The sequence below is a fragment of the Lygodium microphyllum genome, chromosome 1 (genome assembly GCF_053477565.2).
Source record: "Lygodium microphyllum isolate KBCC chromosome 1, Lygodium_microphyllum_v1.1.10, whole genome shotgun sequence".
NCBI classification, from domain to species: Eukaryota; Viridiplantae; Streptophyta; class Polypodiopsida; order Schizaeales; family Lygodiaceae; genus Lygodium; species Lygodium microphyllum.
The window spans coordinates 192051807-192079553 of record NC_141135.1 but is presented as its reverse complement, the minus strand read 5'-3'; the positions used below and the strand labels follow the sequence as shown (position 1 = coordinate 192079553).

Below are 27747 nucleotides of genomic sequence, written 5' to 3'. Positions count from 1 at the left end.
TTGATTGCTCAAAATAACAAAAATACTATTTTTCTTTAAAAATGCACTTTTCAAGTTTTTAAAAATTAATAACTCATGATTACGCGTATAGATTTTGAATTTTACAAAGCAAAGCCCTCAAACATATTGTAATCAAGCATTAAATAAATTTTTCTTGCACATGAACGAGAATTGCATCATAAATTGTAAAGAAAGATTTCATAATTCAATGGTTGGGGATCTCACATCATGTTAGCTTGGGCCATAACACCTGAGTTAAATCATCTGCCCCATTTACCTCCTTATGCACAAGTGTAATTAATAGTTGGCTATTCATCTCATCCGCACGCTTTCCAAATGAAGGTCTGTATCAACGTACATTAGTGAGAGTCATTTATATCGATCCTATGGTAGACATAGCAAGCATGTGCATTCAGGTCCAAAAACAGTATTTGTCCTCCATTGTGATTGCATATTTTTCACATTGTCTGTCTTGCAACACCATTGAACTCTCTTCATGCTTGTTTTATACATGAATGTTTGTGTTAGAGAAAGAAAGCAAATGTACATAAGCACAATATGAGCCATTCCTCCCAACAGCTATAGGAAACACAAGGGATTGACTCCTGGATCAGTAAAATCACAACTGCACTATAAACAGGCGGTGTATCCCATCACAGGGATAAAGCTTTAAGAAAATATTCCCTGTCGAGAGATCCAGCCCTCTATCATCTTCTGTGATGGGTACTCTTTATCTGCAGGTACAAGATGGCCAGCATTAGAGATAACTACATGCGTGAGCAATGAATGGGAGCGCACATAACCAGCCAGGATGTTGTTTTCTGTCCAGATCTTCCGCTCTGAGGCGTAGAAATCTTTCAGCCCGTCCCACTCCAAAAGGCAGATCCAGGCCTCAGAAGATGCTACACCGTCTTGAAGATCAAATTGTCCTTGATAAAGAAGAACAGGTACTGACTGATTCAGAACAGCCTCTACCAGATTCTTGGTGCTCTTGGGCACATCTGAACCCATTCTCCTACTCACTACACCATTACATGGCTCCCATGTGCGTGGCTCCACATGCAAAAGTTCTTTCTGCACCTCCTCCTTGTTAAGAAAGGCAGACAAATAGTCCACACCATCTTCTGTGGTGTAGTAGTCCACCGTCCGCCTAACATCTAGCAGTGTTGCAAGCCCACTCACATTTTGAATGTAACCCAGCAGCTCACTCCGTGCTTCGTGTGCTCCTGGCCAGTTTTCCACCTCAATAAGTGACACAGTTTTTGCAGCAAGCTTGTTGGCATAAGCAGTCTGAAACTCGTCCATAAGTCCCATGGCATATGCAGTAGGAGCATTGAGGGGCACCTGAGTAGAAAACAGTATGAGCTTTCGAAACCATTCTGTATTCTCTCTCTCTCTCTATAAAACTTAAGCAACATTAACATGACCTGAGTTCCTTATGAAACATGCACGACCTTAAAATAACTTCCATTAGCTACGAGCAACAAGTAAATAAAAGCTTCCCGCTTTGATGAGAAAACATCAACTTATCTCTTCACCTGAGCAATTGGGTGGGTAAGCCCATTGCCAATTGCAATACCATCCAGCCTCAATGCCAAGGAAGACTGCACACCAGGAGGAAAGGTGATCTTCGCCTCTTCCTGCTTCCTGAGGATATAGGCTGCTACAGACGGCACATATTTTCCTGCATAACTCTCTCCTGTTACATAGAATGGACGGTCCCGAAAGCCCGGAAATAGATCGAAGAAGACCTGCAAGGCAGCGTACACATCGCGAGCAACGTGGTCTTGATCAGTAGGTATGTCCTCAACAGATGGGGCTATGCTAAATCCTGTACCAACAGGGTTGTCAAGGAACAACAGGCCGAATATGCGGTTCCATGGGGCCGGGTTGCGATGGAGGGCCTGATCTTCGCCAACGCGCCAAGGGCCAAGCTCATAGAAGTTGCCGATCATGCCGGAGCATCCAGGGCCTCCTTGGAGCCACAGGATGATAGGTACTCCCTGCGTTCCATTTGCTGCAGTGGCTGTGGAATGCCTCTTGCCACCGCCGCCCCGCGGAGTGCTCTGTTCTTCGAGGGCCTCATAGTAAGCAAAGAACATCTTGGCGCCGCTGCTCTGGTTCACCATCAGGTACCCAGACGCTGTAGGGGCGGTAGTCCCATTGAGGGCAAAGGATTGGGGGCCCGCTGTGCATGTCTCGAGGGCAGCCCAGTTGAACAGGAATGCCAAGTGCAAGCTCCACAGGAGTCCTGCTGCTGCAGCGGCGGCACCCATGGCTGGTCCTGCGGCAAGATGCAGAATCCCTGGCACGCATCATCGATATTGGTTGGAATTTGACTTGGAAAGTACCCCATGCTACCGTGTGAATGATTGACGATGGCGGAGACCTCAGACAACGAAAGACTGCCAGCTTGCGTCTGTTTCCTTTTGGAATTTGGCCTGTGGGTAGGGAGAGGACCATCTATCTATCTCATCGACCGAAAGTTACCAAATTGCCCCGGCCTTTAGACAACATCCCCCCTTACTAACCCCCCACAAGTAACCACAACACCACTACCACCACACCCACAACCTCCCCCTCTCATATTCCTGGCATACCCTCCTCCCCATTGCTAGTTTTCAAAATCTATCTCAATTCCCTAGTCCTCATAAAATTCCGAAGATACTCGTCGCTATTTCTCAACTACATCGACACCTGCAGCTCGGTTTAGGTAGTCGTACTTTGCTTCTTTTGTATTCAATCCCTTGTTTGAAAGAGTTTGCTTTATTGTATGTTGGTTGAAAATGAAAGCTTAACATACATAAAAACACATTTTTGAAATTGTGAGTGGTCTATTACACAACTAAAATCGAATGAAGGTAACATTTGCTATTCAAGATCTACATGGAGTATATAGTTGTTCTATATTCAACTAGCATAACAATGTATGTTTATTCATGTCAATATAGCGACACTATATGATTAAATGCGGTTTTACAGCTTAATCCCTGTATTTGAAAAAGCTACATGATTTTTTAGAGTATTTAGATGGAGTTGGCTACTTACAAGTTTCTGGAGCTAATCAGATTTGGTCAAAGACCTGCCATATAGCATGAGATGTTATCTCGATGAAAAGTACCTTGTAAAACATAAAATAAAAAAAAAGAAAGTTACGTAGTTGAGATGTGTGGTTTTCACATTTTACTAATTTTTTATTTAAGAATCAGCATGTAACTTCATAAAAATATAGTACTAACACCAAAAAACACATAAGCATGCTATGCAAGTAGCATGCCAAAAAGTTAACACAAGTCTCTTCGTTGTTTTATAATTATAGGGGAAGGTGTCATTCCCTTGTCTTTTGAGAATATATGTACCTTCCTTTGCTTTTCGTTACTTTTCTTTGCTACTACTCATTACGACAAAAAGGAAAAAGAATAGATTCTAACATTGTCAAAGATCCTACATATGAAGGTTGCACTTGTCTTTGCTAAAGTGAAGCCTATAATGATGAGATAAAATCAAACGAGCAAACTATATTAATTCTAAATATAATAATTATTGGTTTCATGTTTAATCACGCAAACACGCACATAGACATACACACAATCTTTGTCTCTTAATTGCAAAACTACACAATAATTAATTAACTAGTTAGTTAATTAATGAGCTAACTTATAGTTATCAACTCTAACTAATTACTTAATTAACTATAACACTGGTCATCACTAACTATTTAACTATATTAGTGTATTATATTAAGATTATATGAACCAATGTTAGTTTTATTATGTATATGCACATATATTGAAAATAATTGTACATGCCCCTACATGTTGAAATACTAAGTTGTCCATATTTGCACCCTTAAATATACATCCATAGACACATATAGTGAGATATTAGTAGTAGTAGTACTTGTATATTAAGACATATATATGTACACAACTTGTGAATAATGCTAAGTACTACCTTACATACCCCCACTTATTATTATTATAATTTGTACATACTTAGACACTTACATATTACATGCAATTGATGTGCTTGTAGAAGGCTTATTGTGAACAAAGTTACAGAGGTTGTCCGTATTATTTTGCTTATAGGAGGGATCAAGTTGTAGCCTCAGATTGTGGAGAAGTTCTGAAGACTTATGTAGAACTAATCAGCTGTATAGACTACAATACACATCAAGAATTACTAGCTTTTATAGGGTGGGTGTGGGGCTAGAAGTACATGTAGGTCCAACGGCACCATAGCTAGCATGGTTGGAGTACGTGTTGCTCATGCCTTCAACTCCACTAGCCATGGCATCCCATTTGTCGATTCCAATACCCTTGACTTATTTGCACTTTTGAGGTCTTTCACTCACTTATTGAGCCCTTTGTTGTAGTGGACTTGTTAACAGTTCATGCCTTCAACTCCACTAGCCATGGCATCCCATTTGTCCATTCCAATACCCTTGACTTATTTGCACTCTCGAGGCCTTTCACTCACTTGTTGAGCCCTTTGTTGTAATGGACTTGTTAATAGTATGCACCAGCGGAGCCCTTTGCTACATGGTCAACTTGTTAAGAGTATGCACTAGAGTACTCATCACAACTACAAGCATTTGCCACCTCCACTTCTCTAATATTTAAGGACTACTCCCTTTTCATGCTTCCCCACTACTCATCATTATTACAACCTTCACCTTGTCTTTACAAATGATCCATTTTCCCTACAATCTATTATTTTTCATGGACTATAGCTCTTAATTAACTATTACACCCTTTATGTCCACCAATTCTAAATTCTACTACTCAATTGTACCTTTTACCAATGTTGACCAATGTGCATGAAATAATAGGCCATCTATGTATTGAAACATCCTCTTTCAATGTCGCACACTACCAGCCACTTTCTCTCGCAAGGACAACTCACGAAACCAAGCAAACTAAACATGTACTCCAACGTTTATCAATGTTGACCAATGTGCATGAAATAATAGGCCATCTATGTATTGAAACATCCTCTTTCAATGTCGCACACTACCAACCACTTTCTCTCGCAAGGACAACTCACAAAACCAAGCAAACTAAACATGTACTCCAATGTCTTCTACATCTTGCAAGAAATAGTCTAACTTTGCTGAGTATCCTACTCCTTGCAATCTTTGAGTGCTAGTTCCACCTACCAAATCAAAAGGCATGCATAGGTATTGGGGAAGGTCAAAGCAACAACCTTGAATCAAGGGCCACCTACACATTTGGATGAGGTTCTAACAAATGGCATAATGATTAAATAATCACCACTATAATAATCATTACATGACAATAGTCATCTATAATCACAATGATTGTAGACGACATACTCATTAATAATCATGATGATTACAGACGATGACTACAGTTGCACACGGCATCACAATGACTACGACTGCACAGAATATGGCAACTACGACTACACACAATACTATGTGTGGCACAATAGTAGGATGGCACATACCTCATCAACATCATTTTGTGGACATGCCTCCTCAATGTCGCTCATCAATGTCATACAAAAGGGAAGCTAACATTTAAAATGACTAAATGATTGCTTACAAAAACTTTAAAAGCATTAAAATGATGAAAGCTTATTATTCACAAAACCTTTAGAAGCTTTGAAGGATGAAAAGCATAAGCTAAAATGAAAGCATCTCCCATGCATCTCATTTCACATAATAAAAAGGGAAAAAATAGATAAAAGATCAAGAAAATATGGTCCTAAGCTACACATGTAAAAATGGTGGAAGATATTATTTCGAAAATGTGTGATGGGTTACATGCTAAGAAATAACTCCCCCCCCCCCCCAAAAGAAAAAACAAAGATATTATAGCAGTTGTGTGAGGATGGTTACATCCTAAGAAATAAATGCCCCCCAACCTCAAAATTACACAGGTGTAATGTCATACATCACAAAGGCATATGCTTTGCATTTTTCAACCTATGGACAAATCTAAATGAGTAACATCCGCCCCCCCCCATCCCGGCCCAAGTGCATGATCCACGCCCATGTCATATGAGAACAAAGAATATCCTCATTAAAAAATAGCTACATTAAGTGGGACTTAAACTCTTGTCATCACTCTCAACAAAGGCTACTGGGATTTCCTAGTAAGCCACAATTACCTTTTTAAAGATATCCAAGCATTTTGGTATGTAAAACGAACTATCACCCAATTTCTTTGTTTTTTTAATGTGGGTGACCAAGGGACTAGGGGTGTGTAACTAAATTAAGCACATGGCACAATAACAACTAACAAGCCAAGAAAATAATGGTGACATCTAAGAAATGGAAATCCTTGACAAAATAATCTTAGGTTGAAAGAGAAGCGGATATAAAGGTAGCGGAGGATGAAAGTTCAAAGTAGGCTTGCAATGTTTAATAGCAACACCAACCTAGCTATGAGCAGTACTAGAAGCCCAGATGCTAAGTCTCAAGTCTCCTAACAATAGAATCAATTCCTTCCATTGCAACATGCACACATCTCCCTTCACATACTTACCTAAGCTCATCTCCATCTCTAGACACAACAATCCACCCCTTGCCTCTATTGTCTCACCCTCACACAGAAGTAGTGGAAGGGGGTGAAGCTCCAACTCAAGCACCAAAGGAAGTAGGAGAGATATTACTCAAAGAAGTAAAGGAGAAGTTGATGATTTGGAGAGAGAATAGAAATAATGTGTTGCATGAGCAAGTCACATTGGCCCATCTGTAACCCTAGCCGCATTTAATAAAATCCTCTTTCATGTATTTGGTGCATGTTAGTCTTGTGTGCATCTTTTTAACTTGAAAGTATTAAAATTCAACCCAAGTGAATTCAATGACAATATCAAACTTTAAAAGTTTTTATATGTATAATTATGTTGCATAATACAATATAATATTGTGGCCTACCAAATGGCTAATATGAATTGAGGGAATGCATAACAAGCATACTAGCTAGATTTAATTATTTTATCCTTTGCTTTGTTCCCATCAAGAAAGGGAGAGTCTCCCTACCTCTAATGCACCATAGGAACCCACCTTTTACCTATCAAATCCACTTAATTACGAGATCTACTAATAAACCCATTAGATGAGATAGCATCTACCAAACCACCTTGGGATACCACTAATTATAAAGCCTATATAAAGATGTCCTATCTCTTTTGTTAATTCAATTCATCTTCTTTTGTGCTTCACCTTTGTGCTCTTCTATTGTGCAATCACTATCTCTCTTTCAAAAATTTTAACATAAAGCATGGCATTCAAGGTATGGGTTCTTTGTTTCTATGTTGCCCTATCACTCAACATTGAAGAGTTGACCATCCTATCTACTCAAGCATTTGAGTTTACCATCTACTATTGATGCAAGATGAGTATGCTCTACAATAATGGCTACTCGTGAAGATCATGCTTGATGAAGATCATGGATGGAATCATGTTGTTTTGTTGGTGCCATTCTCCTGCTCCAAATCTAGCTTAGAATGACTATTGAAGTCTCTTGCAGTTCTATTAATCTGTCATCATTTCAATAAGCTCATTACATGACATTGCAACTCCTATCATGGAAAAAAAATGCACCCTATAGCCCACTTTTCATGTCACCAAAATACACCCTATAGACTTTACTGCAACCTTGCTTCAAGTTGCTTCTAACTCTATGCTTCTATCTTCAATAGCATATGATTGTTAGCATGCTTAGAATTTAGCTTTTGGACTTCCATATTTGTGGTTTCTAGCAATGATCTCTTTCTCCTTCAACACAATAAAAGTTGCATCTAAGAAAAGGTCGAATCTTTATGTTGAAGCTCCAACATCAAACATTGACATACACATGCAATGGATGCTTGCAACTCTTGATTCTCCTATGGCTCCTCATAACTAGCTTATCTATATTAGTACTACTTGCACTAAAGATCATGTCTACTATTGAAATAGAAACATTACATGTGATGGTTAATCACACTAGTTTGTACACTCTTACAATTGCACATCTTGTTGCTCAAGCTCAATTGAGCCCATGCTATTTAGCTACCTATGATCCACACCACTTTTTTTGGAATGCAATGATCTTCATGTCTTCTTATGCCATAAAACATGACCATTGTACTATCTATCAAGCTCTTAAAAGGTTTCCCATGATGTAAGCAAGAAGCACGGTAAAAAGATTACCTTAGCCTCATCTTTGCACTTTAACTTTTGAGCTAGAATATAACTAAATATGATGTTAAATTCATTAATGTGGGAGGCGACAATAGAGCCCTCCTTCATCTACAACTCAAAACAACTTTTTCATGAGATACATCTTATTAGAGACAAATTTGTTCTCATAAGTGACACATAACTTCTCCTATATAAGTCATGTGCAATGATCTCACACACAACTATAAACTACACAAATTCTACCAAGTGTAGCCTAATGTTGGATTGAGCCAATGTGTCAAGCTTTGATCAGTTGTCTTCAGACATTCTGTTGGTTTTGCATTTGTGTCTCTTATGGGCCTCAACTACTTCTTTTGAATAAGAACATCTTGAATCAGCTCTTTCCACAAACTAAAGTTAGTACCATCAAACTTCTAGCTATTATACGGTTTCCTATCCATTCCAAATGATAAAGCCATTTGTGTAAAATAACAAGTAATTGTCAGGTGACAACAACTGGTGGAAAATCAACAAACTACACCACGAAATAAGCAAAATTTATGCAACACTTGCTCAATATAACTAGAATTATGAGAAGATAGAAAATGAATATTTACTTAGTAGTAATGCATATATTGCTATCCAAATATTGTGAAAATCATTGTATTAATACATCAATACTTTCTTACAAATGTAGCAGTATAACAACATGCAATTGTTTTGTAGTATATCAATAGACTGATCTCCTTGAAGCCACTATAGTATATCAAAGAATAGTATACTTACTAATGAGCAAATATGCATGGATAGTATGACAATATATGTAGCTAAAATATTGCTACATCATATACATTAAAGCTTCTACTTTAATAATACTTATTGTATACAATAGCAACCCACAATAAGCTTCAAAAGTGTGAAATCTCTACAACTTGTGTCAAATGATCTACAACCTAAAATTGCTTTGTTTCTAGCAATCTATGCACTAGTTACTAATGTACAGTAACCTATATACATTGTCTCTATAGTGGACATTTTAAGCCTTGACTTGTTTTGTAGGTTCTAAACAACCTCTTATGCAAAATTGTAGAAAAAGATGAAACAACTTGTGTAATACACTTATAAGTAAAAACCAGAGCCCAAAATGCTTTTGCTAGTTGGTGCATTAGAAGAATGCTACTTGTCAAGTTGCACAAACAAGTTTAGATTTTACGTCAAAATCCACTCACAAGACCTTGCACTTCTGCCACAATATCATAGAAATTACTTGTCACACAACCTCATCTTGTTTGCTGCCATAAAATCAAAGTTTGGTGTAAATATAATAATAAAATAAAGTAAAATTTTTCTCTTAAAATTTTCTTATGCAATCTTTCTTCTTTAAAAATCAATGCAATTCCACATTTGTGTAGTGAAAGGTCTACATTAATCAAAAGTCATGAAGCATTTTTACTATTCAAAACATGGTCATACGTAGTCAAATTATCAAATGAGATTATCATAAATTCATTTAATATAAAAGAACCACACACACATGTGTTAAAAATGGCTAATGATATGCAACATGAGAATATTCAAAAAATCATGATGGAACAAGCTTTAACATGTTTAAATACAATTTTAATTTTAGTAATTTTAGTAACACTTACCAAGCCTCATTATCACTTTTAGCAATCTAACAAACTCAAATCTCAATGAAAGCACATTCACCATTGGACCATTGTTTCGATCTAAAAGCCTTCTCCAAACTTCCAACAAAGAAGGCCATGCTAACATGGATAGACCATTTTGAGAACATAGCAGTAACCATAGGTAACAAGATGATTGGCAGGCACATGAAATCTAAATAGTACTAGAAGATATTGTAGAAACATGGCATACACAATAAAATGATGAGATTAAGTATAATTGATCAAACATTAAAGGCTAGCTAACTAAATATTGCACTCAATAAGAATATAATGTAAATTGTGTTACAGTAACTAAATAAATGTAAACAACTCGAAAATAAACATTTTGCTCAATTTGACATAAAATACAACCAGTTATTGTTACATATTGATCCTACAATGTCTAAAGCAATGAAATTACATTTTCTTTGGTCATGATGTCATATGATGCATCCAAGATCAAGGTCTTAAAACATTGTATGAAGCAATACAAATTGCAAAATAGAAAGTAATATTTTTAATAAAAACTTTTTTTATTTTAAAAGCTCACACAAAAAAACCTATTTCATGGATATAGATATTGATAATGTCCAATCCTTTAAGAAAGTATCGCAAATAGATGGTCAAGGTAGACCAATACGCTTTAATTGTAACATGTTTAGACATATAATGGAATATTGCAAGAAGTTGAAACATCCAAAGATGAAGGGATTAAAAAACATTCAAATAAAAAATAATGGGAAAACAAGTAATAAAAAAGTGAATAATGGAGACAAACCAGTAGCACAAATCCAAGCCTCAACAATAAATACTGGACAACTTATATGTTCAATAAAGTTAGAAATAAGAGGATATTCATTAACCACTTTGATAAAAATAGGCTTAAGTGCTTTCTCTTCATTACATAAAGGGATGGCACATGAATTAAAATTAAAGAAGCACCACAACTATCTAATTTATTTAATGTGACAATAGACATTTTCTTCCATAAAGATTATATCCAAAGCTTTAGCAAAATCAATTCTTTTCTATACATCTCTTGAGATATCATGTCTCCACTTCTTATTGCATTTCACAATTGAAGAAGCTTATCATTGTAATCCCAAATGAACATTGATGTTAGGGGTACATGGACTATCCCCATCTCTAACATTGAATCCAACCTTTTTAAGAGATACAATTTCATCCAGAGACACATTTGTTCCTCAACAATAGGCCAAACTAATGGCAACACATGAATATGTTGTGTTTGCTTGTCAACATCCCAAGTATGCTCAATGTCACAGCTACAAAACCAAATCCACTATTGTCTCCTCTACTCTACCTGCCCTCTCTACTCTCATTTTTCTACTTTCTCTCTCCTCCCTCTATTCTACTCTCTCTCGTCTCTCATCTCTCATCTCTATCCTCTCTACTATCTCCACGTTACTCTCTCCTCTCTCTACTTTCTCTCCTCTCTACTCTCTCCTCCTCTCTCTACCCTTTGTTACCTCTCATTTCTCTCTCATCTCCTCTCTTTCCTCTTTCTTTTCTCTCCTTCCACTCTCTATCATATTAAACCATTCATATGATATATATTTTATTTGAATAAATGATAAATTATTTAATATATTCAACTAATAAACATTAGTTCCATATTAAAATAATATCTAGAATTAGTTTTTCTCTATTTATTGCCCCTTAAATAATTAATTGTCTATTTTATTTATTAAAATAATAAAAATAGTTTATGTCAAATAATAATTTAAAAATAGTGAATTTATAGACTTAGATATGCTTGATGATGACTAATGCTCAAATAAAGCATTGTCCTTTGCTTTAGGTATGGTAGTGAGTCAAGATTGCTTCAAAATTGTCTATAATCTCCCTTGTTTCAAGATACCAATGATGAGCACGACAATATAGAGTTCCAGAATAGAAGTGGGCTACTTCAAAACCTCTATTTTTACCAGTTTATTTTTAGCATACAACATCTCTCGGAGAGCAACCCATAAGCATGAAGTATGCAATCCATACATGCTTCTTGATAGCAATAATACATAAAAGTATATTCAAGATAGCAAAGGCCTATCTTAAGCTCATGTTTCCATCTGTTTTAAATTGTAAATTTCCTCATATAATAGTCCATACAGCTTCCTTGTTCAGCCCTAAAGTCTATCTCCAGATTCATCATTGAAGCATGCTTTGTATGCCTACTGTTTTTCAGCCCTCTCCTTTAGCCTGTCCAACCCATGCCCAAATAGTCACTATTTTTGCATTAATTTGTGCCTACTATCTCCCTCTTTTCCACAACTTGGTCCCATCCCCCCAAATTTCCATACAAAGCATACTTTACCTTTCTAGTTTTACCCCTTTCCTCATCCTCATGCATACAATTTTAGACTTAGCCTTTCAAGCATCTCTGTCTTCCACATTAATGAGGGTATGTTATGTATGTTAAGCATTCCTAAATAAATGTGTTGCTCATAGAGTTTTCATACTCTATTCTGTAAACCATACAACATCCTCCCCCTCTAAACTTGCACATCATCTTGCATGTGCCATCTTTCTTAGTCTTCAGTATACTCGAGTTCTTTATCACATCTTCTTCTTCTTCCTAGCTTTGATAAACATGCTTTGTTCTTATTCTTCTTCTTCATAGGTTCTCACTGTTGAGATATCGAGCTCCACTCGTGATACGCCAGGGTGACCGTTGTGTATTTATGTCACCGACTTGTCAGTTGCAGATGCGGTTGGTACACCGCCCCTGAATAATAGCTACATGATAGCTATCCTTATCTACTCTAGTTCGTGGCTCAGTTAGTATGCCACCTTAGTTAGTTGAGTTTGGTTTGAGACCCATATCTAGGGTTCTTCTATTTCTTTGTACTTGAGTTCTTTTGGCTTACACAACTAAGAAGAGGAAAACTGTTTTCAGCCTCCACCCTTGTGTGTCTTCCCCCATTGTGCAAGCAAGAAAGCTTCAAGCGAGACTCCTTCCTTCTCTCCCACAATCTTGACATGGTATCAGAGCCTTGTTCGTGGTAAGGAGCTCAAGAAAGCAAGCCAAGCTCGCGGTGGTCTGGTAAGAGGAGCAGTGTTGCTTTCATTTCCTGTTTTGGGAGCAGATCTCTGCAGGTAGCACAGCCGGAAATTGCAGGAGTGCATTGTCTCAGGTTGAGACGCCCTTCGCGGTGAAGCAAGAGGGCAGTATATGCTGCGGGATAGGGCTTTAGCCCTTGGCGACCTTGTTTTTTTGATTTGAGGCCATTTCGGGGCCTGTTTTGCAGACGGAAGTTTTCTGCACGCACTCAGGAAAAGGCTCGGTTTTATGCTGTGCAGCCACTGTTCTACAGGTCGGTGAATAGTTACAGTAAAAATTGCATTGTATGCTTGTGCGCAGAGACATTGGGAGTTACAGAATCATCCCTGTTGCCTGTTGATGCAAAATCGTCACTAGGAAGTGACTGTGTGGTCAAATACCACTTTCGCCAGATTTGCAGATTCTCCCTTGTGAGGGTGAAGCTGTGGGTTTTGCAGTGACAGAATTTTTTGCAGTCTTTTGTAATGGCATCTGATTCTCTTTCACAGATTGTCACTGAAAAGCTTGACAAGAACAACTTCCAGGCATGGAAGTTTAGAATGACGAATTTCCTTATGGGAAAAGGATATTGGGAATTTGTTGCAGGAAATGAAGAAGAACCAGTTCTTCCTGATGTTCCCAATCAACAGCAAATGCAGGCATTCAAAGCATGGCATGAGAGAGCCAGGAAAGTTATGTATTGGTTGTCTATCAGCATTTCAGACTCCATGATTGTGCATATTCAGGATGCAAGTACGCCAAAGGAGGCATGGGATACTCTGTCAAAGATGTATAGCACAAATACGCAAGCCAGGAAAATGCAGCTCAAGCAAGAGTTGCACAATGTGCAAAGAGAAAATATGAGCATCAACGACTACCACATGAAGGTAAAGAAGATTGCAGATGCACTTGCTTCCATTGGGTCACCAGTGGAAGATGATGATTTAGTTTCCGTGACCTTGAATGGTCTAGGAAAGGATTATGCACAGTTTCGGACATCCATTTCAGTTCGTGAAAGATTTCCTGATTTTGAGGAGTTGATTGCTCTTCTAATTTCTGAGGAACAGAGAAATGGTGGTGCATCTTCTTCAGGAGGAACTTCAAAAGAAGCTGTCTTCTACTCAAATGCTGGAAGAGGTAGAGGCAGAGGTAGAGGAGGCCGATTTGGAGGCCGTGGCAGAAATCAGAACATGCAGCAAACTCAAGAAAACCAGTCCTATGGAGGAGGACGTGGTAACTCTAGAGGCAGGGGGAGCCAAAGAGGTCGTGGTGGATGGCAAAGAGGCCAAAATGCAAACAGTAATGTTGAATGCTACTACTGTGGTAAAATGGGTCATATGGCTAAAGACTGCTATAAAAAGCAGAATGACATCATGAATGGAAAACTGCAACAAGGGAATTATGCATCTTCTAGTAGACAGGGTGATGACAGAAATGAGCATTTGTTCATGGTGCAGCACATGAACAATTCTGTGACAAGTGCAGAAGAAAGCAATGATGTATGGTATGTTGACTCAGGTGCATCAAACCACATGACAGGTCATGCAGAATGGATGGAGGATGCAAGGAAAATGGAAAAACCAGGATTTGTGGAGACTGGTGATGATACTGCACATCCTATTGTGCAGATTGGAAAAATTCCCTTGTCTATGCAGGATGGGAAAAAGAAATACCTGTCCGATGTATTTCATGTCCCGAATATCACTAAGAATCTAGTTTCTGTCGGTCAAATGGTTGAACAGGGCTTGCAGGTCAGATTTAATCCTCATGGATGTTTTGTTGAGGATATGAAAAATAAAGGTCGCTTGGTAGCAAAAGGAAAGAAGAAGGGCAGAATGTTTACATTGGATGCAGACATGTCTGAATTGAGTGCAGCAATGTTTGCACATGGGACCGGTGTAGTTGCAGATATTGATATCTGGCATAAACGCATTGGTCATGTTAATGTACAGCGACTTAAATCAATGCAGGCCCAAAATATTGTTGCAGGATTGCCCAAATTCAAGGTTGCAGAAATGCATAAGGTATGTGAAGCCTGTCAGTTTGGAAAACAGGCAAGGAAACCATTTTCTAGACATGTTCAAGAGAGTAAGAAGCCATTGGAATTAATCCACTCTGATGTGTGGACTACTAAAGCTACATCTCTTGGAGGCTGTCATTATTTTGTCAGTTTTATTGATGACTATAGCAGAAAAATTTGGGTGTATTTTATGAAAAAGAAAAGTGAAGTTTTTGGGCATTTCAAAACTTTTAAAGCTATGGTTGAAAAAGAAACAGGTCTGCAAGTAAAATGCCTAAGGTCAGATGGAGGGGGAGAGTACCTCTCAAATGAGTTTGCAAGGTTCCTGCAGGAGCATGGCATAAAGCAGCAATATTCATGCAGTCATACCCCACAACAAAATGGAATTGCAGAAAGGAAAAACAGGCATATTGGAGAGGTATCTCGTGCCATGCTCAATGAAAAAGACTTGCCAGATTTTTATTGGGCTGAAGCAGTTTCTACAGCAGTCTACATAATGAACAGGACTCCCACTGCAGCAATACATGGAATGACTCCAGAGGAGAGGTATACTGGTAGGAAACCAGATATTTCTCATTTGAAAATTTTTGGTTGCATTGCCTATGTACATGTGCCAGATGAGCTGAGATCCAAGTTGGATCCAAAAGCTGAGAAGTGCATCTTTATTGGTTACTCTCTGCAGCAAAAAGGGTATAGATGCTATAACCCTTCTACTCGTAAGTTTACAGTGAGCAGAGATGTTGTTTTTGATGAGATGAGTAGCTGGTATAAACCAGTAAATGTGATTGATGATATAGATGCACAAAATGGTAATGCTGCACAGAATTCACAGCAGCAGTCACAAAATATTAGTGGACCTGGAGCATCCTCTAGCAGTGGTTCACATTTTTCGCCATGGACAGGCAGATTGAGATCAGGAGAATCTTCTCAAAGCAATGCAGATAGTGGTATGCAGGTATCACGAAAAGGAAAAGAGAAGGTTGATCAGCCCATGTTTGATGTGAATGCAGGTCACTCTTATGTGGATGGTGAATCCAGTGGCTCAGAACAGAGCATTGATGATGAGTTGGGTATTCCTTCTATTGTTACACCTAGAGTAAGGAAGACCAGGGATGTTTTGAGAGCACCTGGGAGTGAACCTACTTTGCGCAGGTCTACCAGAGCTAGGTATCCTGTGGATAGGCTGAAATATGATGGATTTACAGCCATTCATTATGCATATATGGTTAAAGTGATACAGGAATCAGAACCCACTTCTTTTGAGGAAGCCATGGGAAAAGAAAAATGGGAGAAAGCCATGGATGAAGAAATGGATGCCTTGGAAGCAAATGCTACATGGGAGTTAGTACCTTTGCCTAAAGGTAAAAATGCAATTGGCTGTAAATGGGTTTATAAGGTGAAGCACAATGCAGATGGTTCTGTGAACAGATACAAGGCAAGATTAGTAGTCAAGGGTTATGCACAAACATATGGCATTGACTATGAAGAAACATTCAGTCCGGTTGCAAGGATGGCAACCGTAAGAGCAGTCATTGCTATGGCTGCATCAAAGGGATGGTCTTTACATCAGATGGATGTAAAGAATGCCTTCTTGCATGGTGATTTGCAAGAAGAGGTCTATATGGAGCAGCCACCAGGTTATGTGCATGCTGTTCATCCTGAGTTTGTTTGCAGGTTGAAGAAAGCCTTGTATGGCTTGAAGCAAGCACCTAGAGCATGGTCTGACAAGATAGGACAGTATCTTGTCACTATTGGCTTTCAGATTTCCAAGGCAGATTTCTCACTTTATGTGAGAAAAACAGAGAAAGGTATTATGCTACTTGTCATTTATGTTGATGATTTGATTATGACAGGTGACAGTGATGAAGATATCCTTCATGTGAAAATGCTATTGAAGCAGAAGTTTGAGATGAAGGATTTGGGAGAGCTGCGTTATTTCTTGGGCATTGAGGTGATTAGATCACCAAGTGGGATACAGCTCTTGCAGAGGCAGTATGGATTGGACATGCTGTCCAAATATGGGATGACAGGCTGTAAGCCTATTTCAGTTCCTTTGGAGCAGAATGTGAAGCTGAGCACAGATGCAGGTGAGCTTCTGGAAGACCCTACTATGTACAGACGCATAGTAGGAAGTTTGATTTATATGACTATTACCAGGCCAGATTTGAGCTATGCTGTTGGATTGGTAAGTCAGTTTATGCAGGCTCCAAGGAAACCACATTTGGATGCGGCTAGACGCATACTCAGGTATGTGAAGTCCACATTGCAGTATGGACTATTTTATGAGACTAGGGTTCAGATACAGTTGCATGGATACACTGATGCTGATTGGGCTGGTAGTATTTCTGATAGACGATCTACCAGTGGATATGTGTTCTCTTTTGGGAGTGCTGCAGTCACTTGGAGCAGCAAGAAACAGCCTACAGTTGCCTTGTCGAGCACAGAGGCTGAGTACAGGGGTGCAGCAATGGCTGCATGTGAGGTAGCTTGGTTGCATAAGCTACTTTATGATATGCATCAGTCTACAGATGGGCCAGTTGTCATTTATTGTGACAACATGAGTAGTATACACTTGGCAAATAACCCAGTCTATCATGCTAGAACAAAGCACATTGAGGTGCATTATCACTATGTGCGAGAGAGGGTTTTACTAGGTCTTATTGATCTAGTTTATGTCAGCACAGAGGATCAGGTAGCTGACATATTCACGAAGGCATTGGGCGCAGAGAAGCTGCGCAAGTTCAGAGACCTGCTTGGTGTGCAGGAATTGGGATTGAGCTCGAGGGGGAGTGTTGAGATATCGAGCTCCACTCGTGATACGCCAGGGTGACCGTTGTGTATTTATGTCACCGACTTGTCAGTTGCAGATGCGGTTGGTACACCGCCCCTGAATAATAGCTACATGATAGCTATCCTTATCTACTCTAGTTCGTGGCTTAGTTAGTATGCCACCTTAGTTAGTTGAGTTTGGTTTGAGACCCATATCTAGGGTTCTTCTATTTCTTTGTACTTGAGTTCTTTTGGCTTACACAACTAAGAAGAGGAAAACTGTTTTCAGCCTCCACCCTTGTGTGTCTTCCCCCATTGTGCAAGCAAGAAAGCTTCAAGCGAGACTCCTTCCTTCTCTCCCACAATCTTGACACTCACATCCCTTCTTTTGAATATATTATCCTCTTTTAGGCCATAAAACTATCCATCTAGTTTATGAGGTATTATCTTGCAAGTGCAATGTATCTCATTTGTCATAGACCCACAGGCATGGTTACTAAGTCAAAAACCTACTTATAATGCATAGCCAATGGATACAATGATGTAGACCATCACAATTTTATACAAAAGAGTACATCTAATAAGTAGCACATGCCTTCACAAACCATTAGACATTAGGGGAGTTTTGAGGTCTCAAAAATGCCCTATAAGTGATCCTAGAGAGAGAAAATATTTCAGGAAAGAAAATCATTTTTTAGATTTTTAAAAACTTTTATATTTTGGTAAGTAAATATATCAAAAATTGTTAATAAACCATTGTCGCAATATTCTCATGGTCGCATCAAACCTAGAAATCTAGGCCACCATAAAGATGACAAAGATTGTCATAATGAAGATCTTACTCATCCTCATTAAATTGAAAACTAATATTCAATTTGAATTTTGTTCGACATTTGATTACTTCCCTCCATTCTCACTCTCTTCTTTCTTTCCCATCCTTACTAGTTTCTTCTTCGTTTTCCTTCTTGTTTCTAATTCACATAGTTTTTCAATCCAATCTTCTAATCACATCCTTAGCTATGGATCAGTCATCCAATGATCTTTGTAGCTCTAGTAAAAGACATCTCTATCATCTTCATATAGTGAGTAAAAACTACCATAAACAAGTTTCATAGTTTTACTTTATATTGTTGATTGTAGTGTCCTCATCTTTATAGTTTTGCACGTTGCATCTTTATGTTTTGTTGGGGTTAAAGGCGCCTCCACCTAGCCGCCTGTGTATCACTACACTAATAGTTACCGCCACTGCACACTGCAGGTGGCGGGCGCCCATCACCATCACTTTATTCTTTATTCTTTTAATGACAGTTTGAATAAAGGAAGGCCCGGTCACACATTGTGACTGTTGGAGTTCCCATTTCTTGTCCCTCTCTTTCTTGCTCTTGCTCTCCCGCCATAGCTCTTGAGTGCAAGTTTCGATCCTTCTCATCTTTCAACTAGTATCAGAGGTTGGCTTCCTGACTCTTGAGCTTGGTTCGTGGCATTCTCAGCTTCCCATTGACTCCCCACTCGCATTGGGTCTCCTTCCCGGCAGCCATATCCGACTCCTTCGAGCTCCCGTCACTCCCCGACTTCCCGAGCACCTTCCCGGCCCCTTTGGGCACCCTCAAGGCATTCACACAGAGGTATTGCTTCACTCTTTATAGGGTTTACCTCAATTTTCAGCCCTCTTGAAACAGGGCATCCATTACACTCCCAACTCTCATTTCATATGTGGGTTACTCTCCCCTTGTTGCTGGAGCTTGTTTGAGGCCTTCCTCGGACCCCTCCGAAGCTTGGCCACCATTTTTTGCAGCCCCAAGATCAGCATTTACAGTTGGTGCAATCATGTAGCCCTCCCATATGTGTCTTTAGCATTAACAGTCACAACAACAGCTCTCCCCCTCTATTGGCACTTGGAAAGGCTCCATTTCGGGCATATGAACATGCTTTGATGCTTGGTTTTGATGGTTGATGTGCTGGCATAGCATTTGGACTGATTTAACCCTGTTTTGGGACTATCATAACACTCCACAGGCAGTTTATGACAGCGTTACACTGACATTTGATGCTATAGCTTGTTTGGCATTGTCATTTCATGCCCGGTTGGTCCCGTTTGATGCCTGGATGTTAGGGGAATGTATGCCTATTGTTTGGCAACCATTTGGAGCTGATTTTGGTGTTGAAATTCTCAATTTTGAACAGTAAATCACTGATATACACAGTTGGACTGAAGTCATTTTACTCATGTATGCTTATGCCTATGCTTTTCGGGCTATGTTTCGGGCATATATGGTGATGTTTTGACACTTGGGGCTTGACATAGAGCTTAGTTTTGATTCAGGATCGTTGGTTGAGCTTGAGCTCGCTTTGCAAAGCATTTGGATGCTCCGTCTTGGATGTACTTATGGCATGTATGTTGCTTATATCTGACCGGTCATGACATGCTTAGCCTATGCCATTACTACATGCTAGCTACATTGTTTGGACCCTATTGCTACAGGAGGCTTGACCTTGGATTCCCGGAGCTTACTTGAGCTTTTTATTGGCTTGCCAGAGTTGTATCTTGGGATGTACTTGATGTCTTACATGCTTATGGATGCTACATACGGATACTCTACCGCCTACATGTCTGGGATGTACCATTGATACTTGATCTTGGACACTTATCACCAGTGCTTGTACATGCTTTGTTCAAGCTTTGTTGCTTGATATTTATGGATTTTGTGCCAGTGGGAGCGTCTTTGGATGCTTGATAGCCATTAAGCAGGCGGTCTATGCTCTTTGAGCTTTTGAGACTATTTGGGATCTTTTACCCTTCGGGATGATGCATGGTTCATTTGTCTTGGTTCCTCTAATTCTTACGAGCTGACTCTTTGCTTTGGGTCCCTCTCTTTGTGAGCTAACACCTACTTGTGTCAAGTCTTGGTAGTGGTACGAACACTTTGCCCCGTTGACTGGGGGTGTGGCTACTCACTGGTAGATGTTTGTATGACATGTTTGGGTGTTGGATTCATGATTATCTACTATCATATGCCTATGTTATGCTCGCATGATGCCGGCTTTGGTCTTGGCAGTATATGATTGACCTGGGATCCGATTTTGGCACTGTTAGCTCTCATTTACTGAAATCTGTAATTTATTACAGCAAGCATATATGTATGGACTGACATGGATTTTTCATGCGGAAATATTTTGAAATGATGTACTTTCACTAGTACTTGGTGGGCAGCAGCTTTGGCTACACTTTTCTCGCCATTTTCTCTCGATTTTGGTGACTTTTTGGTCATTTTCTGCAGTAAACAACAAGCAGTTTTGAACTGTCTACAATCTTCCAATCTGCATTATGGCGAGTTCGTCCACTGAACATGCTATTTTCAACATCACTAAGCTTGATGATACGAATTACTCTTATTGGAAGAGCCAGATTTGGCAAGTGTTGGTGTAGAAATCGCAAATCAAACCTTTGAGGTTGAGCAGGCATCCGCATGCAACTATGCCAGTTTAGGAATGGCTTGAGCTTGATGAGTTATGCAAGTCCACTATTGTATTATCTCTCACAAAACGGGTTCATTACAATGTATTTGAGGAAGAACAAAGTGCATGGCAGTTGTGGGATAAAATCAAGAATCTCTATGACAAGAAAAGTCCAGCGAGTCAGATGTATTGGCTGAAGCAGCTTATGGATCTGCGCATAAAGGAGAATGTGACTATGTCTACTCACTTGAGCCAGTTTCATGCTATACGCAAGAACTTGACTTCGTAGGACATCACTTTTGCAGAGGATGTCACTCCTCTTTTCTTGCTTGGTACTCTTAATAAGTCATGGGATGTATTCCGCACTGCATTATGTGCCTCTACTGCTACCTTGAAATTATCTGATGTTGAGAGTGCTCTTCTGTCTGGAGTCAAAACTGACTTCTGTCCAAAACTCATAGAAGGGCTGTTCCTGGGCAGAAACTCCTAACTGCAAAGTTGTTCATTGGAAGGTACTCTACGCATACGCAGGTTTACTGAAGCATTTTCAGCATATGAAGAAGGATAAAACGCAGATTTTTCGAAGATTGTGAAAGCCACACCCAAAAATACATAAGCCTTGTATTCCCGAACTTGAGCTACGCTCATCCCGCTAACTTGATTTTGAGTGAGAAAGGTCTTTTGAGTTTTGCAGGATGACGGAACCACATATGGATGATCTTATGGCTGAAGGCGACCTATCTAAACCTACGATGGAGCAAAAGCTGAACTTAATTATGATGCAATTGGATGAAGAACGAAGGGCTAGGCAAGCATTGCAAGTTCAATTGGCAAATTTACGAAGATCGTCTACCGTCAAAGAAGAACCTCAATCTAAAGATCTTATCCGACGTACCATCGACGCAACTCTCGAAGCTCAAACCATCCGCAAGGAATCAAAGATAAGTAAAAGAAGTTTCAAATTCCGTACTTTCAATGGCATACGAGAAGGAAAAACTGTTCTTGCATTCATTAGTCAGTTTGACGACTATTTCCATGAGGAAACCTATGCAGAAAAAGATAAAATCAAGTGTGTTACTAATCATTTAGTGGACAGAGCATCTCTTTGGTGGACTGTAGTACGCAAGAGTATAGATTGTCCCGCTACCTGGGAGAATTTCAAGAAGAAGTTCATGCAGAATTTCCTTCCTCCACAATTTCATGAGAAAGCTATTAAGCAATGGGATCTTCTTCAGCAATGGGATCGTGAGCCTATTCCTCAGTACATAGAGCGTTTTTGGAATGCACTACTCCACTTACGCATGCTTGAAGACGTACCTGAAATGACACACAAGCGCAAGTATATGTCTAGACTCCTTGGGCATTACTACGCTGAAGTTAACATGTTCAAGCCTGCTACTCTTGAAGACGCCATTTCACTAGCTCATGACACTAAAGACAAGCTGCGAGGTAGAGACAGACGTCCACAGCAATTCCAAGCCAATGGTAACTATGGATCTAAGCAATTCAATTCCAATTTTAGAAGATTTAATCCAAGTCGTTTCTCTTCATCATCTTTCCGTAAAATTTGGGCAAAACCACCTGCTTTACCATCTAATGTCAATCAAAACCCTAAGCCTATTCCACAGCCAAATCCTAATGTCCCTAGACTTCCTGCCATTGCAAACAATGTAACCAAAACCAAACCTATAGTATGCTATAAATGCCACCAGCTTGGACATCTAGCAGCAATTTGCCATTTGAAGAAGCCACCTGCCCATATCAACTACCTTGGAGCAATGGACGATGAAGAACATGAAGATATGCCTGATTTCACGAAAGATGAGGACGACACTACTACTCCTTCGGATACTTTACCAGGTATGCCAACTCCACATTCTTTATTGACTATGAAATGTTTGGTGCATGGAAAGGAAAAGATTATTTTGCATGATGACGGTAGCACTCATGATTTTATTTCAGCAAAGCTAGTAAAGGAATTGAAGTTACAGACTGTACCTACGCATTATCGCATTAAAGTAGCATTCTTAGGCACTAGGTATAATGGTACACAGGAAGTGCATGACTTAGAGATTCAAATTGGTCAATACAGTGAAAGAAGAAAATTTCTAGTTGTTCCATTACAGTCGAGTGACATTATTTTAGGTATGCCTTGGCGTCATCAGCATAACCCAGATATAGACTATTCCACATATTCAATGAATATTAATTTTCAAGGAAAACATATTACATTGTATGGTATGCATGCATCTAATGTTTTTCCACTGCTTTCGCATACTCAAGCTAAACGTGCATTACGCAAGAGTAGTAAATCTTATCTCATTTGGGTGAATGAATTGCAAGTAAAAGAAAATCATATGCACTCTAGGCATAAAGAATTTCTTGCATATTTTAAAGACTGTTTTGCCGAAGATCTACCACCTGGTTTACCTCCTTCACGTCCAGAAGACCATAAGATAGATTTGATTCCTGGCACACAACCACCTTGCAAAGCACCATATAGGCATAACCAGATAGAGCAAAAAGAAATTCAAAGTCAAGTTGAGGAATTACTAAATAGAGGATTGATTAGACCTAGTAGTTCTCCATTCGGTACACCTGTTCTGTTAGTCAAGAAAAAGAATAATACCTATCGTATGTGCATTGACTATCGAGCTTTAAATAAGATCACAGTAAAGAATATGTTTCCAATTCCTAGAGTTGATGACCTTATGGATAAACTGCAAGGATCTGCTATATTTAGTAAAATAGACCTTAAGTCTGGTTATCATCAGGTGAGACTAGATACGTCAGACATATTCAAGACTGCATTTCGAACACAGTTTGGTCATTATGAATTTTTAGTGATGCCATTTGGATTGACTAATGCACCTGCTACGTTTAGTAGAATGATGAACCGTATATTTTTGAAATATCAATATTGCGTAATTGTCTTCTTTGATGATATTTTGGTATTTAGTCAAAATGAGAAAGAACATTATGAGCATTTGTCATTGGTTTTCCAGTTACTAAAAGATAATCAACTATATGCAAATCCTGAAAAGAGTAAATTCTTTAAAACAGATATTGAGTATTTAGGTCATATTGTATCATTTGATGAAATTAAAGTTGACCCTAAGAAAATAGAAGCAATATTGAATTGGCCTCTACCTAAAAACGTGCACGAGTTATGCTCATTCCTTGGTCTTGCTAGTTTCTATAGGAAGTTTGTACATAATTTTTCATTACTTGCTTTACCACTGACTAAACTTCTGAAGAAAGGAATTGTCTATCATTGGTCCGAAAATCAACAGAAATCCTTTGACTTATTGAAACATGCCTTAACCCATGCCCCTGTCCTACAGTTGCCTGATTTTAATAGACCATTCTTTCTAGTAGTGACCGATGCTAGTGGATCAGGAATAGGAGCTGTACTTATGCAAGACAATCATCCTATAGCCTATTCTAGTTCTAAGCTGAAACCCTCTGAACTGAAATATTCCACATATGACAAAGAACTATTAGCTGTTGTACAAGCATTAAGACAATGGAAACACTACTTAATGGGTTCAGAATTTATGATTAAGATCGATCAGCAAAGTATTAGACATTTACTTAGCCAACCCCAAATATCTGACCGACATATCAAATGGGCATCTTTTATCCAGAGTTTTCATCCTATCATTCAATATCAACCCAGTAAAGAAAATGTAGTGGCTGATGCATTAAGTAGAAGACCTGCCATTCATAATATTTCTGTTATATCTTTTGATTCTTTGATTACTATGAAAGATACTTATCATCAAGATATTACTTTTCATGCTGATTGGAATAAATTAGTTCAAAATAACTTGATTCCTATTGATTCATTGTCATATAATGATGGATTTATGTTTTATGAAAAGAGATTGTGTGTTACAATTCCATTCCGATCTTTTGTTTTGAATGAGATTCATTGTCCCCCATATCAAGGTCATAGAGGTATCATATCTACTTTACGTACATTAATTGAAGATTTTTATTGGCCGCATATGGACACTGATGTATCTAACTGGTGCGGACGCTATATGCTCGCGTAGTGAATGCCGGAAGGTCCCCAAGAACAATGAACTCTACTTTTTGCACAAATTACAAGGTAAAAAGCATGAACGACAAGAGCAAGAGACCAATTGGGTGCAATCTCCCCCCATGCCTTGTGTGAGCGCTTCACAAAGCATGTATTTTATGTATATTTCATCTTCATGCTCAATAATAGCCCAATTTACAAAAATATATCAAGCTTTTAGCTTTTGAGTTTGCTTTAACACAAAATAGGAATAAAGCTAATGGACGGTGCCCAAAGAGTCTGGCACGCCCAATACAATGTCCAAATAGAAATAACATAACAGTGCGCCCATGCGCATAATAATAAATAATCGATGCCTCAATAAATAGGCATGATGCCTAACAAAATATAATCCATAGATCGAATACTCGCTATCCTCCAATGCTTTCCTCCGCCACTGCTGCTATCTCTACACATCAACTGAAGCATTCACAATCGTTAGTAAAATAATACAATTAAACCGACAAAAGTGAATACCTAGCAGTCTTCAGCTACATAAATAAATCAACTGGTTAGAAATAAATCCTAACCTTAATTTATTACGAGTGCGCACTCTAAACTCATAAACGTTTATTAATTTAATATGCATTTTGCAGAATCACCCGCTATGGAATCACCCATGTACACACTAAATTAATGAAACGCTCGAAAAGGACAGCCGTCCCCATCAACTTCTCGCACAAAGAATCCACTTTGTGTATGAGCCCCGGTCATCAAAGTTTACAGAATCCACCGTAAAACCTCACGGAATCCACAGTGGCACGGAATCCACCGTGAAATATGCCTCTTGGCATCACTAACTTTGTTTCTGAATGTTTGATTTGTTAAAGAGTTAAGAGACATCATGGTAAACAGTATGGATTACTTATGCCTTTGTCTATTCCATCTAAAACTTGGGAACAAATTTCTATGGATTTTATTACTGGTTTACCTAATACTAAATCTAACCATGATATGATTTGGACAGTCGTAGATAGAGTCAATAAACATGCATATTTCATTCCATGTAAGAAAACTTTAACAGCATCACAAGCAGCCCAATTGTTTTTGAAAACTGTTTTCACTAACCATGGATTGCTAAAAGTTATTATTTCTGATCGTGATTCTAGATTTTGTAACAACTTTTGGATTTTTCTGTTTGCTAACCTAGGCACAAAGATTGATTTCTCATCTGCATTTCATCCAGAAACTAATGGACAAACAGAAGCCACTAATAGCACTATTCTAGATCTCTTACGTGCATATACTATTTCTAAACCTCAGACATGGGACACACATTTGTATTTATTATAGTTTGCATATAACAATATACCACACACATCTACAAAGAAAGCACCGTTTGAAGTGATTTATGGTTATAGATTATCTACACCTGTTGCATCTTTGTCAAATAGAATTCAGAGTGCTGATGATATTGCTAGTATGCACAATACTATTTTTGATGAGGTTAAAGACATGATTGCCAAAGCCCAGCAATCATATACCAAACAAGCCAATAAGAAAAGACAAGCAATGAATTTCAAAGTTGATGACTATGTTTGGTTGAGAATAGAAAAACGTAGACTACAAAGTGTAGATAGACACCCAGTTGTCAAATTAGCACCTAGATTCTATGGACCATTTAGGATCATTTATAAAATAAATGACAATGCATTCAAGTTAGAATTACCACCTCATTGGAAAATTCACAACACATTTCACATTAGTTTATTAAGACCATTTAGAGGCCAATTACCTGTACACCCTGTTTATGAAAACCCACCTTTGTTAGAGAAAGAGACTGAAATACTTGAACCTGAAGCTATCATAGACACTGCCTTTATGACCACTAGAACTGGCCGAAGATATTCTAGATATCTAGTTAAATTTAAGAACCATCCTGTAGAGGAAGCACAATGGATGCACGCTAGAGACTTAAATGCTTTCCCCACTCTGTTAGCTCCACATTGAGCTAATAGCAATTGAGGTTAATTGCTAACCTACCCCGGGGGTATGATGCCAGGAGGCATATTTCACTGTGGATTCCGTAAACTTTGATGACCGGGGCTCATACACAAAGTGGATTCTTTGTGCGAGAAGTTGATGGGGACGCCTGTCCTTTTCGGGCGTTTTATTAATTTAGTGTGTACATGGGTGATTCCATAGCGGGTGATTCCGCAAAATGCATATTAAATTAATAAACGTTTATGAGTTTAGAGTGCGCACTCGTAATAAATTAAGGTTAGGATTTATTTCTAACCAGTTGATTTATTTATGTAGCTGAAGACTGCTAGGTATTCACTTTTGTCGGTTTAATTGTATTATTTTACTAACGATTGTGAATGCTTCAGTTGATGTGTAGAGATAACAGGAGTGGCGGAGGAAAGCATTGGAGGATAGCGAGTATTCGATTTATGGATTATATTTTGATGGGCGCATACTTTAGGCATGGCGCCTATATTTTGTCACGCCTATTTATTGAGGCGTCGGATATTTATTATTATTTTGTATGCGCATGGGCGCACGATTATGTTATTTCTACTTGGACATTGTATTGGGCATGCCAGACTCTTT

The 27747-nt window shown here is 38.7% G+C and overlaps 1 protein-coding gene across 1 annotated transcript; it reads right to left on the bottom strand.

Annotated features, from left to right (window-relative positions):
- Positions 1-635: 635 nt before the first annotated feature.
- On the bottom strand, positions 636-2417 carry SCPL50 (serine carboxypeptidase-like 50). The gene is made up of 2 exons (XM_087685584.1): positions 1539-2417; positions 636-1344 (listed from the first exon to the last, which is right to left on the bottom strand). The coding sequence occupies exons 1-2, from the start codon at positions 2274-2276 to the stop codon at positions 670-672; spliced, it is 1413 nt and encodes a 470-aa protein (XP_087541710.1). The 5' UTR covers positions 2277-2417; the 3' UTR covers positions 636-669.
- Positions 2418-27747: the final 25330 nt, after the last annotated feature.